The sequence below is a fragment of the Folsomia candida genome, unplaced genomic scaffold, assembly GCF_002217175.1.
Source record: "Folsomia candida strain VU population unplaced genomic scaffold, ASM221717v1 Fcan01_Sc001, whole genome shotgun sequence".
NCBI lineage: Eukaryota > Metazoa > Arthropoda > Collembola > Entomobryomorpha > Isotomidae > Folsomia > Folsomia candida.
The window spans coordinates 20,196,376-20,214,668 of record NW_019091193.1 but is presented as its reverse complement, the minus strand read 5'-3'; the positions used below and the strand labels follow the sequence as shown (position 1 = coordinate 20,214,668).

General features: G+C 39.7%; 3 protein-coding genes across 3 annotated transcripts; 1 reads left to right on the top strand and 2 right to left on the bottom strand.

Moving 5' to 3' along the window:
• The first annotated feature begins 422 nt into the window (after positions 1–422).
• LOC110863103 (small integral membrane protein 4) lies at positions 423–6,265 on the top strand. Its single transcript, XM_022112341.2, has 2 exons — positions 423–749; positions 6,075–6,265. Exons 1-2 carry the CDS (start codon positions 581–583, stop codon positions 6,155–6,157), a joined length of 252 nt encoding a protein of 83 aa, XP_021968033.1. The 5' UTR covers positions 423–580; the 3' UTR covers positions 6,158–6,265.
• Positions 6,266–6,487: 222 nt separating this feature from the next.
• Positions 6,488–12,645, bottom strand: LOC118434165. The gene is made up of 14 exons (XM_035847005.1): positions 11,563–12,645; positions 11,344–11,452; positions 11,112–11,286; positions 10,536–11,018; positions 10,123–10,409; positions 9,791–10,051; positions 9,653–9,709; positions 9,519–9,555; positions 9,279–9,442; positions 8,650–9,192; positions 7,753–8,106; positions 7,544–7,664; positions 7,213–7,330; positions 6,488–7,127 (listed from the first exon to the last, which is right to left on the bottom strand). The coding sequence occupies exons 1-14, from the start codon at positions 12,061–12,063 to the stop codon at positions 6,774–6,776; spliced, it is 3,564 nt and encodes a 1,187-aa protein (XP_035702898.1). The 5' UTR covers positions 12,064–12,645; the 3' UTR covers positions 6,488–6,773.
• A 1,690-nt stretch (positions 12,646–14,335) lies between these two features.
• Positions 14,336–18,164, bottom strand: LOC110841960. Its single transcript, XM_022087663.2, has 12 exons — positions 17,021–18,164; positions 16,763–16,893; positions 16,562–16,676; positions 16,288–16,461; positions 16,070–16,204; positions 15,820–15,959; positions 15,609–15,720; positions 15,327–15,521; positions 15,158–15,244; positions 14,957–15,080; positions 14,760–14,798; positions 14,336–14,670 (listed from the first exon to the last, which is right to left on the bottom strand). The coding sequence occupies exons 1-12, from the start codon at positions 17,939–17,941 to the stop codon at positions 14,606–14,608; spliced, it is 2,238 nt and encodes a 745-aa protein (XP_021943355.1). The 5' UTR covers positions 17,942–18,164; the 3' UTR covers positions 14,336–14,605.
• Between the last annotated feature and the right edge of the window lie 129 nt (positions 18,165–18,293).

Below are 18,293 nucleotides of genomic sequence, written 5' to 3'. Positions count from 1 at the left end.
TTGGGAATCAAGTTGGTCATATTTTGCAAGGTCTAACATATCAATGCATAACTGGGGACAGGCTATTTTGACCTACGATGACCGTAGGGACGAGGTCAAACGATGAAAATGTCGAAATTTTGGCTTGGAAGTTGTTTAGAGCGCGTATTTCAGAAATCACGATAATTTCGACCCACAATGACCCGGCGGCCGTGGGTAAGTAAGGGGAATGACACAGCACAATTATGATGACGATGACGAGATGAGTGCTTGTCCCGTTTGCGGAAGGCATTGACTCCCTCTCTCTATTCTCTCTGTTCTCTGGCTCGCTATAGCCACCACGACTCTCTCTATCCCTCACTCGCTACTCTTTTTGTGTCTGACTCACAACGTCTAGACATCCACCACCGTTTTTCATCATCATCCACATCCAACCCAATCCCACTCTCTCTCCACTCCATTTCTGACTCTGGTCCTTCTCGCAAAGCTCTCTCGTCCTCGTCCACCTCGCCCACCGTTTTTCCAAATTTTCGCATATTTCACTCGAGTTTTCAAATTCCTGCCCCCCACACTTTTCAATGCACCGCCCCCCTCGGTTGTTATGGGTGGGAGAAGAGTGACTCGCCTTCCCTGGATCAGAAGGGTTTTGGATCGGATTCCTGGAAACAATCGTTTGGGAATGTATCGGTTCCTGCCGTTCTTTTTTGTTCTCGGAGCTGCGCTAGAATTCTCCATGATCAAGTGGGACGTTAATGGACAAGTCAATTTCTGTAAGTTTTCTCCTCCACCCATTATTAGGTGGTTGTACGTACTTTTACATACTTGTTAACAAAAAAAGAGCGACATGGTAAAAATCAATGAGAGAGAAAAGGGTTGGTTGGTACAGTATAGTAGTAGTAGTTTTGTTCGTCTACGGAAATAGAACCTTTAATTGAAGAGTGGCATCTTGCTTTGAATTATGACGACTTTTTTAGTGGAATACAGGAAAAGTTCCGAGTTTTTGGCTTCCGAACTTTAGAAATGAACTTTATATGACAAGTTTCATTGAAAAAAAAGACAAGGGCTTGTCGTCTGGTCAGGTTATATAGGGGAGTCTACTCTCGTCATCATTTTGATTTCAAGGCACAGACGAGAGAGGAAAACGAAGAGACATTCAGTTTCACAGTTTGGCTTGCTGAGTGTAGTTTCATTGGTTAGTTTTGTTGGTTGGTGCAGTGGATTAGAGAGAGAGAGAGAGAGACAGAAAGAAGGGAGAGGGGGTAGCCATGACTACGACGATATGGCTGCTGTCTGAGCGAGTCAGGGAACAAGGGAATTATTTCTGTTGGTGGTGCTTGGGCTCTCTGAAGAGGAGTGTCTCCATTTTGTAGAATGCATTTTACAAACTGCATTCTACACGACGAGACGACAATGCAATTTTGCTGCAATCCTCGTCGTCATCTCACCAGTTCTCGCCGTCTAAAAAGAAAGGCACCGATATCAGTCGTGGACTCGTGATCCGACTGAACGACGACAGGTGTGCAGTATTATATTAATTTGACCATATTGGAGTTTGGTTTAATTGGCAGATAATCTAGTAGATGGATTATTTTACAACGAGCAAAACCATTTTTTTCACCAAAGAAGGAGAGACAAACACAAGAGGAAAGGACCATGGGGAAAGTGTGTGGTGAAAGTTTATCGGTCCTTTACATTCGAATGCAGTAGTGAAACTTCACGTGAAACATTATTTCTCCATACTGTTAAATGTGTATCTGAGTTTGAATCCGAGATTAAAGAAAGACTGGCTTAGACTGATTTGAGTGGGGTCTGTTCAGGTGTGTTGCCAGGCAAGAGGAATGAACTGCTTGGCAACAAGCGGGGGGAGAGAGAGACGACGAAGGGAATCCTCCATCTGGACTCGAAATAGGGCGATGCAACCTAGGCAGGGAGGAGGAAGGGTGAGTCATTGAGCCTCAGCTATGGCCAGACACCGCAGCAGCAGCAGACACCCTTCTTCAGAGAGTAGAATACAACTCGGCTTCTTCCGAGGTTTGACTTCGGTGGAGGAGTCTGTGTGAGAGCCTTAGGAAGATGGAGAGGAGAGAGAGAGAGAGAGAGAGTGGAAGGGCCGGGTAGGGTAGGGCAGGGCAGCAGAAAGAGACCGACTGGGCGAGTCTGGTCCACAGTCTAGACCTGGTAATAAAATGCACAGGAAACTGACTGCTCTGGAAATTCCGACTCTCCGTCCACTCGTTCGTTTGTGAGGCAGTATAGTGAAGGAAACTTTGGACATACATGAAGATGGGTAGCTCATTTTAGTTTTCACTCAAGTGGAAAGATGAATTTTGGTTCTATTTTAGTACCAGTACAATTGTTGGCGGCTGTAAGTTACAAGAGTTTAGTTGGCTAGAAAAAGCTGATTTTTTTTGCTTGATTAAGACTCGAAAGGGTCTGTTTGTCTGCAGAAGTGGCTTGTCTAGACCCTTCTTGCCCTAGGCGATGGCTATGCAAGCAATACAGAGCCCTCACTTGATGGTCCTTCCCAGCTCCCTTATTTATTCTAGTTCTCTGATGATGCTGCTTGCAAGAGTTTGAGACAATGCAAAGAATCGGATCCCAATGCATAATCATAATCTCGGTTTCCCATTAAAATAAGAGAGACTTGGGTCCTTGTGTTAGTGCAGTTAAACCTCTTTTCTGCCTTTTGGAAATGTTACTTCAGCTCACACAACCCGGTTTAATTTCTAACGTTTTACTGTGTCAAGTGTACCGACAGATTGGCTTAAGTTTGGGCTATCCAATTCTTAAAAAAACGGATTGGGTACATTTACTTAGGGTCCATGCATTATAACATTCTTCGCGATATTAATCATTTCGTAGTTTTCTACCTTGTGCTCATTAGAATTGCATTATTGCATATTGCATACGGCGAAGAAATTCGGTCAGGTAGAAGTGGTTGTACCTAATATGCAGAATAATTTGACTCAGATGAAACATCTTGGAAAAGTGGGTAGAGGATAATAGAAAAGTAGAAGGAGGAGGAATGTCGTGTCGGTTATTTAGTGGTGGTGGGTTTATTAGCAGTTGGAAAAGTACCTTAATTTTCACTTGATGGTTCCTTTTGAACGTTGGCAGAAATTCCTTATTTGTTGTATAACCAATCCAATCCACGTCGTTAAAAGTAAAGTATTAAGGTGGGTTGATTTAGCAAATGTGGTTTGGTTTGAAGAGTGGACGGACGTCTACCGCATAAGTACATTTATTCTCTCTCTCAGCACTTGCAGCCTGACGTGAGGCTGGTTTGTTGAGATTGCTTGGTGCTGGCTGACGATGATGTAAGGCTCTAACTAACCGACGAACCAAATTGGCAAAAAATTGCATTGCCTACTTGCTAGCTGCATGGTTTGACTTTTAGTCAAACTCAGGCAGGCGGAGCAGTCGTGTAGTGCAATAAAGTCGTGGTGGTAGGTGAAGTGCATTCTGCATTCTTTCTTGGTCGATACTCATGACTTGGTTGCCGACGAGCTATTCTATTGCTAGGCAGGCTAGCTGCGCCAAGTAAAAAGTGTTGAATGGTTTCACTGGGGGTTCGTTGCCCCACAATCATCTTATGGTATCGTGGGCATGTCATACATTCAATCTAGATATACTCCTCGTTTCGTATGGCCTGTTTTACTCGCCGGTCGCTACTGCCTGCCAGTGATTTGCTGTTTAAGGTGGTTGTTGCAGCTAAAAGTGCTCGTCGTTTCTTTCTTCATACCATATATTTCTCGTGGATTCTTGTATGCAATTTGTATGCTGCTGGACAATCCTCTTTGTTGAATCATGGATCATCGTAGCTGGTTTGGATTTGCACAATTATTATTTTTTTTACTCAAGTGGCAATGACATTCATATTCATGCCTATTATTAAACTTGTACTTACTCCCCGTTCATACTGCTGTCTTGGTGTCAGTTGACCAGCAAATTATGGGGGACATTATCCTACAATTCTCATAAAACCCAAATATCGTATTATCCTATATAGTCGCCAAGCAAGCAGTCGCAGTGTGTCTGAATTGGGATTCAGTTCAGTCACATCACTATATGTCGCGGTGTTAGACACTGTTGGGTGAATTGCATGTACTTTATTAGGCGACTACTCCAATGCAAATGAATGGAACGTTGCAATTGTTGGAGAGGCATGAAAGGTTATGGCTGGCAATGATTGCAATTATTTTATGATTTAAGTAGGTGCATGAAAAGGGAAAAAATAATGGCGAGCGTGGGAGCATTCATTTAAAAAAAATTGCATTGGCCAGTCAGTCTGTAATAGGCGACAAGTGAGGTGTTCATGCATGCATGGTAGCGTCATAGCGTTTACATAAAATTTAATGAATGAAATTTAATACGTGTAATAAACCTCGGTTGAGGAGACGATGAAGGTAGTGGTTGGGGCGGCTGTTCATTCCCGTTCATTCGTTGTTAATGGATAGGTCGTCATATCAGTCAGGGTTAAAGTCCGGAGAGTTTAATGGAAAAGCCGGTACCACACAATATTAATGTATAATGATGAATTAACTTTAGTTGAATGGATGCAAATTGCAAGAAAATGTTCAAGTACAGAAACATGGACGCTGAGGATGAAGCGGGTGAGAAGAAGCTCCGCTCTACTTCCGGTTCAAGACGCATTTATCCTGATAAGACCAAGATGCTGGATCAAACACATACATGTATTCGTCATACTGGGAGGTGCTACTTAGGTCCCTTCGACTTTATATTTAGCTGAGTCAGGTACCAAATAGTAGCGCCTGCCAGTGTGACGAAATTGCAACGGATGGACTACTACTATTTCTGGAATCTAATGGACCCTGGATGGAAAATTTGTGATTTTCTATAAATCAAACGAGTGACTGAGATTCAGTTCAGTCACACCACTATATGTTAGGTGTTAGACACTGTTGGGTAGAGTGACGAACGTTGCAGAATCTAATGGAACCTGGAAGATTCGTTGTATGACGATATTACCAACAGTGGACACTTTCATCAACCGTGAGATGCAATGGAACATATATTGGGCTTATTTTACCTAAGGAAGGATGGAAATGTAATATCATGTTAATTGTACTACTTATTGGTGCTCGCCGCTTGATTTGCAGGCACCTGAGTAGTGCAAACGATATTGATATAAAAAGCATCTTTAATATCTATCCTTTTCTTGGCCTAGTTTTTGGCGACACGGTACAAGGAAGAAATAATATAATATGTACTTGTCCATATGAATAATCCTTTGTCTCAGAGCAGGACAGTAATTAATTTGATCAAACAGAGAAATGTCTGATTGATTCCACTCTTGCATTGCTCTTCAGAACGAGAGGTAATTAGTCCATGTAGTTGCAAATCTAAGGTAGTTTTTAATGTTAGCATATGCATGTTTTTATTTGTACAATACGTCAGTTTGAGATGAAAAAATCTCTATCATTCTGTGACATTTTTACATACCTTCGTTTGCACTCGTAAATAATATTAAATGCAAGATTATCTTTTTACATTTGTCTCTAAAATCAGTATGATCAAGCTATGGATTCGCATCAGCATTTCTTTAATCAGATGCCTCCTTTTCCTTCACTTTCCTCGAACCTTTGGACATATTCAGGAAGAAATTCCAAGGTTGAATTATTAGCTAATCAAGAGAAGCTCCTCGTGGCAATGGCCTGTTGTGTGTGCTCGTGTGAGTTGTTCCTTGTTCAGGGAAGCAAGTAGCTGATGGTTGTTTTAAGGAAATGATACTAAAGCAAGCAAGTAATATGGATTCTTGCCAATCCTTTGTTTATTCATTTAGATTCCAGATCCAAATTTCAAGGAAAGTCTCGTTTATTGGGTATGAGGTCGTTTGTTTGACTAGACGGGGAATAGACTTTTTGTTTGCAACTCTTTGCTTCAAATGAATGGTGTTCGAAATGTGGGACTTGTTATCTGTTATTTTAACACTTACTACTAATGTATAATATAATATCAATGTATAAAAAATATTTGTAACTTATATCGGTGGCTGACTTATTCAAGTAAAAGTACCCAGAATATTACCCACATTTTGAAATCTTGCATTTCATGTTTTTTTTATAATCTTTTAGATCGAACTTATAAACGGCGACGTGCAGAGGAAGTAGCAGCAGCAATAACACATTCTGTTCAAGGACCAGAAGTCAATAACTAATGGTCAAACCCAACGTTGAGCTCAATCATACAAGTACAATACATATAGTCTAGTTGGACACGTAATTAAAATGCCTGCGGGAGTATCTTGGGGGCAGTATATCCGATTCACGACGGCAGCAATGTTATCAATGTTTGCTGGATCCCAAATGGTTCATATATTCTACCGACCTCTGGACGATTTTGACAAATACGTGAAAGAAGCAATGGAGAAAGAAGAGGCTGCACTGAAGAAAATTAATCAAACAAGGACGAAAAACGGAGAGGTAGTTAGTTCTAGTAATGACACTGAACTGGATAACTAGTCCCAGATAGTAAAATTATCTTTAGGATATATACTAATATTTAATAATCTATCAAAGAATAGTCTGATATATAATTTAGTATGTTAAGTCGAGTCTAAATTCCATTAATGTGCCTTATGTACATAAATACTATGTATATGTTTGTTGGATTGTATTTATAAATCAAATACAAATTATTATTGAATAAATTGATGTAGTCGATTTAGTATTGAAATTATTATTGTCACCGCATTTTATTAGCTATGATCACTATTTATTTATACATACCTGATTCATTTAGAAAAGAAAGCCCTTGCAAATATGCCTCTATTATTATGCTGTAGTAGCTCGATCACCATCTTTATCCTTGCCGTCTTTATCTTTGTCTCCATTCTTTGTGTCCATTTTATCTGTTTTTCGACTTTTCCCCTTGTTTCCTCCCACCGTTGCTTGCTGAGTTTGTTGACTTGGGGGAGGAGGCGGTGGAATTGGAGGGGTTGGAATTATAGTTACTGTTGGGCCTTCGTCTTTTTCAGAGGGAGCAAGCGAATTTTTAATATTTCCACTGGGTGTCGCCATCGGAGGAGGAGGTGGTGGTGGGGGTGGTGCCAATTTGATTTGCATCTCTCGATCAGCACTTAGCTTAGCGGCGAGCGAAATTGCCCATAACCAGTCACAGAAAATCATCTATTCGGGAATTCAGAAAACTTAACTTGAAAGCAGGTCCGGAAATTCAAAGTAGGGATAAATCCTGAGCTTTAATTTAACTTGCATCAAATTCCACATTCGTTGCGTTAGGTTTTCCTACAAGTTTCGGATATAGGGTCCGAAGTATGTTGAGAATGTCACTAGTAGTCAAATCCGGACTTGGGTTCAACTTGCCAGGGTTTCTGAAATCCAATTAGTGCAAATTAAGTTAGAGTACATGTTTCTACTACTATATATATCTCTAGAGATAGTAGCTACTATTGGCCATATAATATAGATATATAGCGGACGAATTTCATGGCATTTCCGATATTATTACAATTGTAACAAAAGTATCATTTAGTATTGGATTATTGATTTAAATTAAGTTAGTTACATGTTGTGGGAATGCTTACTGTAGAGGAATGCATTTTGGCTCCTCTTGCCACAAAAACGGTTCGGGAGGCAAGTCCTGTTCTGAAAAGGGGAGTGGATCCGCTATGAATTCCATCACAGCTTCTTTTGCACTCTCTCCTTCTGCATACAAAATATTCAATACACTAATAACTCGATCATGTTGAAGCGGCTTATGTCATCTCTAAATAGAACATAAAATGGGTGGTACCATCTTGACTTTGAAGTTTATTGGATAATACGTGGGTTCCACCAAGAAAGTCGTTATCACCATTTTCAAATCGCACATTAGTCGTTAGCAATGAGCTACTGTCCGTTTGATCCAAAGAAAATATTTGTTTTTGAATCTGAAACATTTGTTCGAGATTCACGTTTGCTGACAAAAGTTCAGAAGAACGATGCCAGAAGATGGTGTCATCGGGATTGCTTTGGGCACGATGAGGGAGCAAACTTCTCATAAACTCAGGTGCAGATATGCGTTCATTTCCCCCATTGGATTTTTGAAAGGCATCAAACATGTCCCTCAGTGGTGGTAACGGATTGGGAACCACGGGTAGATTTTTACCTATTTTGGTAACATACAAAATTATAGAGAACACAAATTTATATAGATAGTGTTGCTTAAACTTTTGTCATAGAACATGCAGTGCAAAATCACGTTTTCGTGAAATATTTGGCGAAAGCTGTACCAAAGCGTTCGATTTTTCTAATGCTATAGATAAAAGCATTCGGAATGATGAAATAAAGTTTGTAAATTATATACCTGTCCATAATTTCATGCTGATCACTAGTGATCACCAGTATAGAAAAAAAACATTTGCCTTTTTTTCAAAGTTCGAGAATCTGGTAAGTTTTCTTTTGAATTTCGTCGTATTTTGAAATTTCAACAAAATGTAAATGTTAAACTTCTTTTAAGCAGTACAAAAAAGGTTTCAAAAAAATAATTTTTGTCTTATTGCAACAAAATTGGCAAAATTTTTCCAAAATTGAAATTCACAATTTTTCATGAAAAGAGATAACATGGAAAACTGGAAAAGTTTAAATTATCCATCAATTAAGACTATTCGCAAGAAAATCGAGATGGGACAGTACATAATAATGTACATACCTGGGTTGAACTCAAGGCAAGGGAACAACTTTTCAATGAGGAACGCTTCAAAAGCGTCACTGACGGTCAGTCTGAATGGTTTATTATTTGTCTGCTTTTCCGGGTCAAATAATAATAGCGTATCGTCGCCCGAGTCTGAGGACGCCTCGTCTTCTTCCTCCCACTCGTTCTCAGTCCTCATTTTGGTATCCTCGATCTCCGCATCTATCTGGCCCTTTTTACCACTTTTTGTTTTTTTCCCTGATTTCACATCGCCAGACTTTTTCCTCCGTATTAATTTCCCATTCTCCTTTTCTTCTACATCATCTTTATTTCTCTTCTGAGCGTCATCAGTCTCATCTAGAACGCCGACTTTGGAGCTTCTGTTCTCAACAGTGTGGGGCAATGTTCCTGGGGCAGAGAGTTTGACAATTGTAGCTCTTCCATTGGAACCACCACCACCACCACCATCTTCTTCACGGTCCATATCTTCCGGTCGTGTATTACCAGCGTCAGCATCGTCCATTTCTTCATCAGTCCCTTCATCACCTCCAATGTTTGGGTCTTTATTACGAATTGGGCGTATGTATGCATGTGATGCTGGTACTCATTAAATGGCAAGAGTTTGTGTGATAGATTTATATATTTACTGTTTTTATCGGAAGTTTTAAGACCATGATGGTGGTGCCCGTGGTGTTGCGTGACTGACTGTTTATTCTTGTTAGTTCCACCCTTGGCAGCGGACTCTTCTGTCATTGGAAACATGGACTTGCGCTTTTGTAAGGAATTTCCCAGCGATTGACGTGATTGTTTCCTGGATGCAAAGTTTGTACATACTTTTTTTAAACATGAACGTTATTCAGCACTGAATTTACTTATTCAAGACTTACTTATTGGCCAAGTGGACGTGGTGCCCATGAACATGGTCTGTAAATTATATGGGTGAGTAAAAAGTTAGGTTTCAAATACACTTTTCCGTGGTGTTACACATGTATTTATTTGTGTCACATGCTCTACGTATTACTTGTAAGCTGATCACGCATTGAATCCCACGTAGATACTCGCGTTGGTAATTTGAGAACTGATTAAATCGGACAGAATAGCAATTAATTTCCAAGAAATCGTGGCAATATCGGTCAGAAAATATATTTAATTTACAAACCTTGTTTTTTGAAATTGCTCATGTTGGGATCGTCGCCTTTTCCGTCAGATTGTGCATCACGCATTGATTTATGCCGAGGGTTTCGCCGTGGTTGTGGTCTCTCACTTGGTTTAATCTGAGGGTATCTCAGTCTTCTTTTATGATCAGGAATTTCCAAGTAAATTGACACTGCAACAATCACCAAGCACTGCAGAAATTGCCAAAGTAAAACTGGTTCAAACGGATTGTGTCGGGTTTGAAAAGAGATGGAAGGAGTGTCGCCTAAGAAGAATAACCTTTGGTTTAGTTTAAAATATACATAAACTACTTAATAAATGTCAAATGGGGTATACTAAAGTGTTTGTCAAAAAATGCAAGTGTTGCATCCTTGGTTAGTTGCGGGCAGTCTTTCAAGAGCAGCCAGAGTCCAATTCGAGTCACGGGGTAAATCCCATCCGGCGATGGGGGTTTGTCCGTTTTCGACTGCATGTGAGGCGGAACACCTTGCTCGTGATGGTTTGGAATACGATGGGAAGATCCTGAGGAGGACTTTAGCCAATTTGGGAATAACCCATTGTTTCCCCAACTGTGACCAAGTTCCCCAGCTCGTTGGTACAATTGTCGAAGTGGTTCAATAAACCTAAGTAGTATTTTGTCGAAAAAATATAGTTTGTTCATGAGACGGTTTGTCATAAATAAATATGCTGACGTGAATGCACAGCACAATCACAAAGTGCGCAAATGTCACAAAAGGATCAATGCGTACCGAATGACAGTTTCTCTCAAGTCATCTTCCTCCTTCAATTCATTTTCAACTTTTAGCTTGAATTTGGCCGTTAAAAATTCCACTAGTCCACCAAAGTCGCAGTCATAAGTTGGTGCATGAAGTGGCACGTCACACCCACCAATGAGATCACCCGTTTTGAACAGTCCAGTGATTAGTGCTCCAGCTGGGTTTAAGAAGACGCCTTTCCCATGTCGCTGCCCACCCTTCCATCGACCTTCGTACGTGGACCCGCAAGGGTACACCATTTTCCCAATCCCATGTCGTTTGCCCTCCACCCAATCCCCAAAGTAGACGTGGCGACTCGGATAAACGTGACAGTTTGTGCGTTCAAGGTACCAAATATGTTTTCCCTTTCCATCTGGCATCCCATTCCGCCAATTCCCTTTGTACACTTGACGCTCCTCTAGCCAAATCATGGTTCCGTCACCACAGCGTTCACCGTTCTCCCAGTTTCCAATGTATCTGCATTTTTTGTTGTAAATAATTATTCAGTTAAACCCATACACACATGTATGTACTAAAATTCAAATGATCATGTACTACTTCAAGATCTACCTATCTCCATTGAAATATTGTCGAATTCCAAATCCATGCTGGAGTCCACTAGCCCAGCCTCCATCGTAATAGTCCGTGTCATCACTGGCTGGGTCGTACCAAATTTTGCCCTTTCCGTGGGGAAGTCCACTAGCCCAGTCTCCAGCGTATGTAAATCCTTCCGATGTGGAGTAGACTACGAGTGTTGTTTTGATATTTAGACGAGCATTTGGTCAATAAATAATCCGCATACCGTTCCATCCCGGGGCCCGATCACCGTTTGCAAACTCTCCCTCGTAGACAGATCCATCCGGCCAGTGTATGGACCCTTTCCCATGCATTACGCCATTCACAAAGTCTCCCTGACAAAAATGTACTTCTGTAATTGGTCATAGAGCCCTAATCTCCTATGTGGCTCTCTCTCTCTAATTATACTAGACCATCATATGTACTACCAGTCTTCACTTCATACCTGATAAACTGTACCATCTACCCAAACATAGCGACCTTGACCGTGAAAGTACCAATCCTCAAAATTTCCGGTATAAACGTGTTTTGTTTTGAAGACGACGCGGCCGTACTCTGTTTTTTTGCTGAACTCTTCCTCCTCTGCTTCAATAAAGTGGTCTCCGGCTTTCGACCCCTTGCTCATCACTTCCAAACTATCCACCACGTATCCTTTGGCAAAAAGTTCGTCGAAAAATGAAGTCCGATTCTTTTCCAAGTTAAATACAGATTTCCACAGCTCGATGGTAGCGTCATCAACGTTTGTATCAAGGCCACCGGGAGTAGAGCTGGCAGTTCCGGAACCATTTTCCGGGACCGCCAAGGGTGGTGTTTCTTCTGGCGGGGATATTCCTCCCACAGCTGCCGCAGCGTCCTCCAACATACTGGATTCATTGTCTTCTCTTTTGAACAATGAAGGATTGGCAATGCTCCCAGATTTTGTTACCTTTTCCTTTTTACGACCCATGTTCAAATACAAATTGTCGTTTGTGAGGGATATGTCTATAGATTGACATCTAGTAATAAATTATTTTAGATTATTTTTTACATGCGTCAGATGCAAGATTGCTTGACACTTTATCATAATACAAGGTTACGACAATTGCTTCGAGAGCCTCAAAAACCTTCATTTTTGAAGGGCTAATTATTTGCGGCCGTCGCTAACGGTAATTAAAGCACAAAAATTTCTGCTGGAACGCCGGAATAGCCGACTTCGCATTTACAACTGCGCTGATTCTTGTATCCATGGTTAAGAAATTATTTCAAGGGAACGAAATATGAGTGTTGACAATTTTTGTGCGGTTTGTTTCTTGTTTCTTGTTTCGACAGTTTGTGCGACGCACACTGGTTCCGAAAGGTACCAGGGTTTTCGAAAATGGAAGTTTTTTAGTCGTCGAAGCGATTGTCGCAACCTTGTAATTATTACTAAAGTTGTCAAGCAACCTTGCGTCAGATGACACGATTGCTTGGCTTTAACCTTATAAAAACTAATTAATTTTGACCTGGATACCATTTAAAAACGGAATTAAAAATGGTTTCTATTGCATTTGGGGGCGGATTTACTGGGGGGCAGAATACCATTGAGACCGACTTGTGGGGCGGTGATAAAATCAGTTGGGGACTGAATTAATGCAAACCGATTTTGAATATTCTACTGATGCAGTTATGATTTATTAGAGACCTGGAACTGATTCGACAACAAAAATTAGAACATAATACATTTTTAACATGAAATTGCAACTGAACCAAATGAACACACGATATTAATTTTGATAAAAAGATCGGATTTGATTTTGATAGTACTACAAAAATAAACTAAACGAATAAATCGTCATCATTCATGTCATCAATTTGATGACACTGATTTTGGGATGCATTTTATATTTTAAACAAGTTATTAGCTATAATTTTGTCCTTCAGTGTTCTGTGACTTGTTCCGATCGGTGGTGACACTATTGCGAATATATTAGCTAAAGAGAACGTTGTGATAATTTTAAAAAAATATGAACTGTATCATATTTACAACATGATACAGGTCAGAGGTCAACGCCGACCAATTTATTAGCAGCGCCAATGTTGGATAATTTTTCGGGGGCGCGGCGTGACCTCTGATGCACTTCCTCCGAGTTCCTCCCCCCACTACAACTACAACTCTAAACTCTAAAAAAATTAGTTCAGGCTTGAAGAAAAACCAACGACAAATAAGGAGGAAAGAATGGAACTGAGAAAATTTTCTCGGTCATTTTATTTTTATTTTTTCCTACACCTTATTGATGTAGCCCGGTCTCAACGGAATTCTGTAACCATACACCTTATTGGTGGAATCCGTCGCCAACGAGAAAAAGTTGGCCTACACCTTATTGGTGGAATCCGTCGCCAACGAGAAAAAGTTGGCCTACACCTTATTGGTGTAGTCCGTCGCCAAGAGATCGAAATCGCCCTCCACCTTATTGGTGGAATCCGTTTTTAAAAGGTTAAGTATCTAGGTAACGTTAGTCTCCCTTAAGGGTGCGGGTGGGATCAAGAACTGCAACAACTTATTACCCCAAGTTCCAACATGATTATCTAAGCTGAATGAAGCCATAAAATTATTCTGATTTCACATACTTAATGATAAATTAGTTGGCTGCATATACTGATTTCGCTCTAGTGTATTGAGCCAATACTACTTGAGATAAGTCAATTTTAGTGAAGTACGATTTAATTTAGTAGAATAGCGTTCTACTAAGATTAGTAGTTCGTTCTACTCAATATAGTAGATATTGGCTTGGCGTCAAACAAGCCACATTTTTTGTAGTTAATAAGTATGTTGGTGGGGCGAGTGACATGGGTATGAGATATGGTTGTTGGATATGGGTTCTGGACCCCAATCCGTTTTTAAAGTAAAATAATTTGTGCATGCAGGGAGTGGATTTCATCATGGAAAACCATCACTTTCGCCCCACCCACTCATTATATACTCAAGGAACGCATTGCAGTGATTCTACTTATCCAATTCCAGAGTCAAGAATGTTTCCCCAAAAAAGTATGTTGGGTAGTGCTATGCTCATAAAATGCCATCCTAAAGCCACCAAAGATTTGAATAACTTTCAAATTTGATTATAAGTGACTTACAAAAGTTGGCAACTCCAACCTTCAAAAATAATGACACCATCTTTCAGTTGGTGACCGATCTTGCCCGATCTTCAAACTTATTCCTTATGTCAAAAGTCTAATAAATATTTTGCATATCCCTCAAATAATTGTCACATATCAAAGTTTATTCATGTACATAGGAGAAGAGCTTGTATAAGATTTTCAATAATTCTTTTACAATTTACACATCGTAATGTGCACCAGTTATCTAAGTCCGAAAATTGTTGTGAAAATGATGGAAGTTAATCTTCAATTATAAAAAATTAAATTAAAAAAATGAAAAACTACGTTAAGTTATAAAAACAAATACACCATCATAATTAAAGATACACGACTGCGTTGCAGTATAATATTAATGCAAAGGTATTATGAATTCAGTGGCAATTTTGGCAAGTTTTGACACATGGTTTTCCGTTCCGCAGGTCACATTTGCAACCACCTGTTACATAATTAATTAAGCACTTCACATTCAGATTCAGTTCATTTGATTTTCCATGAATATCTGTATTTAACCATCATCGTACTAACCTGTAGTGTCACCTCTTCCTCTTGGTCCCCATCGAGGTCCTGAATTTTAGTTTAAAAATTAGATGTATATTCTACTATAATAAAATGAAATCACCATTAAAAAACTCTGAACATTTGTGTTGGAGACAATGTTACACGTAATTAATACGAGCTTTAAATCACAAACATTCATAGTCTTTGATACCCCCTGGACGTACCTTTCGTGGCCCAACATAATTCGCAACGACATCTTGAGCATACCAGCCAGTCGCAACCTACAAGCTTCTGTACCACACATCCGCACTTGTGACATTTCATGGCCTCCCCACTCTCCACCATTTTCTGAAGAAAAATAAACAGAATAACCCCATGATGTAAACCCTTAATGAATTAATTTATGGAAAAATAAGATAGTGTACCTGCAAAGCTAGTTCGGATAATTTTTCATTTTCATTCTGAACCAAACGATTCTTGTAGTCATCACACGAAATGCCGCCATGGATTAACTTTGACCAATTTGATGTGAAAATTGGGGTCATAGCAATTTCGTGTAAATTAAAATAACTAAAATAAATTAAATTAGCTTACGTTACACTTTAAACAGTTTTTCTTTTTACAGACGTAGCATTCGAAAACGTCTGCTCTGGGATTTTCTTCTCCATCCTCCAGTTCACACCAGCCTGGACAATCTGGAGTTTTGCAGTGATAGGAATTCACCATTGCATTTTCGGCCAGAGCAACCGAACGAGAGAGGTGTTGCTCATAAATGTCTTTAGGAACCAACTAAAAAGAAGACAAAATTATTAATATAATTTCAGAATTTCATTATTGCGAGCGAACTTCGCTCAGCGAAGTCAATAGAAGTCATACCGCTTTGATTTCTCTTGGCTTTAAATAATTAACACACGAAAGGTTGGCATCTATGTATGGACATTTTACTTCTGGCTCATCGCAATGCTTCACCATTTCAACCAAGCACTCCCTATAAAAAGACGTTATTTAATTACTAATAAAAGCATTCCTTGAATACCGACATGATGTAATATGCATATATAAATAGTGGTTGGTTATGCAAACTTACCTGCAAAACATATGAAGACAATCTTGCAAAATGATCCCTCTACCAACCCCAACTTCCGACATACATATTGGACAGTCAAAAAGCATTGTAGTGATAAAAATCTCTGCATCTTGCAATTGCTCCATAACATTTTCCAATTTCTATTTAAAGAAATGAATCAAACCCTTGCTTTCAATACTATTAATCAGCTAATATATTCCAGTTGTTAATATATATACATAGATATATGTAATACGTATGTAAGACTGACCCAATTTCTCAAAAATATCAATTTTTGAAGTTGTTCCCATCCATTTTGTTGAGTATTACTTGTAGCATTCGTCGTTTTTACAGCTGACGTTCCCGAGGCTTTGTATGCTACACAATCCATACCTTCGTGACTCGCCTAATAAGAAATAGATAGAATAAAACAAAACCAAAACAATTATACTTATGACACCACTCTTGTATAATTACACACATATTTACCATGCACTCCAAGCAATTCGGTTTTGCACACAAGTAACACAAAAATATCTTGCGTCCTGTTTCAAACTCGCACCACCCCTTACAGGTGGGAGTTGTGCATTCAAAGATGTTACCCTGTTTAGCATTTTTCATGGATTGCTCCACATATTGTTGATACACTTCCGCAGTCAACACCTATAAATTCATGAGCAACTATGTTAGTTTTTTGAGGATTATTTAGAGGAAGAATATGAGGGCATGTCAATTATCATTATTACTAGCATCGCTTTCTTACAGCAATAATTTCTTTCTGCAAAAGAAAATCAGAACATTGGTTTGCCCCACCGTCAGTTAATGGACATTTAGCTTGCAATCCACCTTGAAGTTCTATCGAGGACTTGATGCAACTCCTACAAAATTAATTATGTTAAACTTTAATAAACTTTCTTCTAAAAAATGAAGTATGTAACTTATTATTAATGTTTATATGCTATACTTGCAAAATACATGAAGGCATTTATTCAGCATGCAACCTTCTTGAGCCATGAGATCCGTTCCACAGAACTGACAATTGCATCTTTCCATATTCCACATTAATGGAATGTCTTCATTGCCAAAGGTCACAACCTATGCGCAATTGAATATCGATTGTTTAAAGATTATTAAGGGTGCAAAGAAAGACCCTTTATTATTTATTGTTATGCATTTCTTGTATGTCAGGGTTAAATATGTTAATTTAATGTGCATATATTACCTTGCTGGCATCGGCCTCCAGAAGCTGAGGAATGGGAGGCAAAATAACTTTATTTTGCCCATCCTTACTACCGGAAGCGCTGCTGACACTATTATTTTGTATGCGTTGGGGGACGAGAGGGAGGGGCGATCCGGGAGGAGTGGTGAGATCAATTAATTCATAGTCAGTGCCAAGGTCATGAAGACCCTTAGTTACAACTACTAATAAGGGTGGCTCATTTTGACCTCCTTTGTCAGATCCAGATGAGCTATTTCTATTTCCCATTCCTTCTATACCGTCACCGGCATTTAATTTCACGGGAATTTTCTGACCATTGTTATTGTTCTTATTGTTTTGACTTCGAGTCTTCATATCGTGCTGTGGTTGTTGTTGCTGCTGCCGGCTTGATGTTGATGGTTCCATTGCTGTATTTTTCTTGTTATCAATGTTGATGCGCTTACAATTAGTGAGATTGGTAACGTTGGCAATAGGGCCAGCAAATTTTTTCCCGGCGGCACCACTGCTATTAGTGCCAGAGTTTGAATTTGCTGGTGAACCTGTCCCTGATTTGCTTAATTTCTCCTTGGACACCTGCGTTCGATGTCCAGGTGGCGGGGGTGGCAGTGAGATGACTGAGATGAGAGGGGGAACACGTACGCGAGGTGCGGGTTGCGATGACCCTGCTCCTTGTTGACGGGCAACTCTAAATCTATGGGGCAAGGTCGGTGCGCGAATCGTGGTCCTATTTTTATCTGCGACGGTTTTGGCAACCTGCTGACAATTCACTTTATTAATAGCAGTCTTGTTGGCGGCTTGACTGCCGGCAGTCGGGATGGATTTGACTGCTGTTGTTGCTACTTCAGGTGATGACTGCCCGACTGCAAGGGTTCTGCTTTTGGTGGTTATCTGATTCTGTTGACCACTTTTCTGACTCGATTCCATCTTATCCACACATTCGCAACTTCAATCAAACTGTATTTCAGGAGCCCGGAGGGTTATATATGTAGAACAAATTAGTTGATCAACTGTGAGGTGCACAGACTTGCAGCAGCGGAGGATGAGTGAAAATGTTTTCTTCGCATTATTGTTTTTAGATACATATGCAGCCTTTGTGCATGGAAATTGACAAATGAGAAACATGCTGACTGATTATGTATTTACCATGAATGATGATATAAATCTAATCTACACTGAGTTGGCATTTGGATATAACTCCAGAAATTATAGAACGACTGAATATCAATTGAATCATGCATGACAGGTTAGTACGATGATGGTCAAATACAGATATTCA

What these genes read in the sequence shown, in the direction of transcription:
- LOC110863103 (XM_022112341.2), top strand. Translation starts at nt 581, where the DNA reads ATGGGTGGGAGAAGAGTGACTCGCCTTCCCTGGATCAGAAGGGTTTTG. An exon ending in TAATGGACAAGTCAATTTCT is followed by an intron (nt 750 to 6,074) that starts GTAAGTTTTCTC and finishes ATAATCTTTTAG; the next exon opens with ATCGAACTTATAAACGGCGA.
- LOC118434165 (XM_035847005.1), bottom strand. Translation starts at nt 12,063, where the DNA reads ATGGGTCGTAAAAAGGAAAAGGTAACAAAATCTGGGAGCATTGCCAAT. An exon ending in TTGAGAGAAACTGTCATTCG is followed by an intron (nt 10,410 to 10,535) that starts GTACGCATTGAT and finishes AATACTACTTAG; the next exon opens with GTTTATTGAACCACTTCGAC. An exon ending in CCAAAATGCATTCCTCTACA is followed by an intron (nt 7,331 to 7,543) that starts GTAAGCATTCCC and finishes ATTGGATTTCAG; the next exon opens with AAACCCTGGCAAGTTGAACC.
- LOC110841960 (XM_022087663.2), bottom strand. Translation starts at nt 17,941, where the DNA reads ATGGAATCGAGTCAGAAAAGTGGTCAACAGAATCAGATAACCACCAAA. An exon ending in TGATATTTTTGAGAAATTGG is followed by an intron (nt 15,960 to 16,069) that starts GTCAGTCTTACA and finishes TTCTTTAAATAG; the next exon opens with AAATTGGAAAATGTTATGGA. An exon ending in AAAACTGTTTAAAGTGTAAC is followed by an intron (nt 15,245 to 15,326) that starts GTAAGCTAATTT and finishes AATTGGTCAAAG; the next exon opens with TTAATCCATGGCGGCATTTC.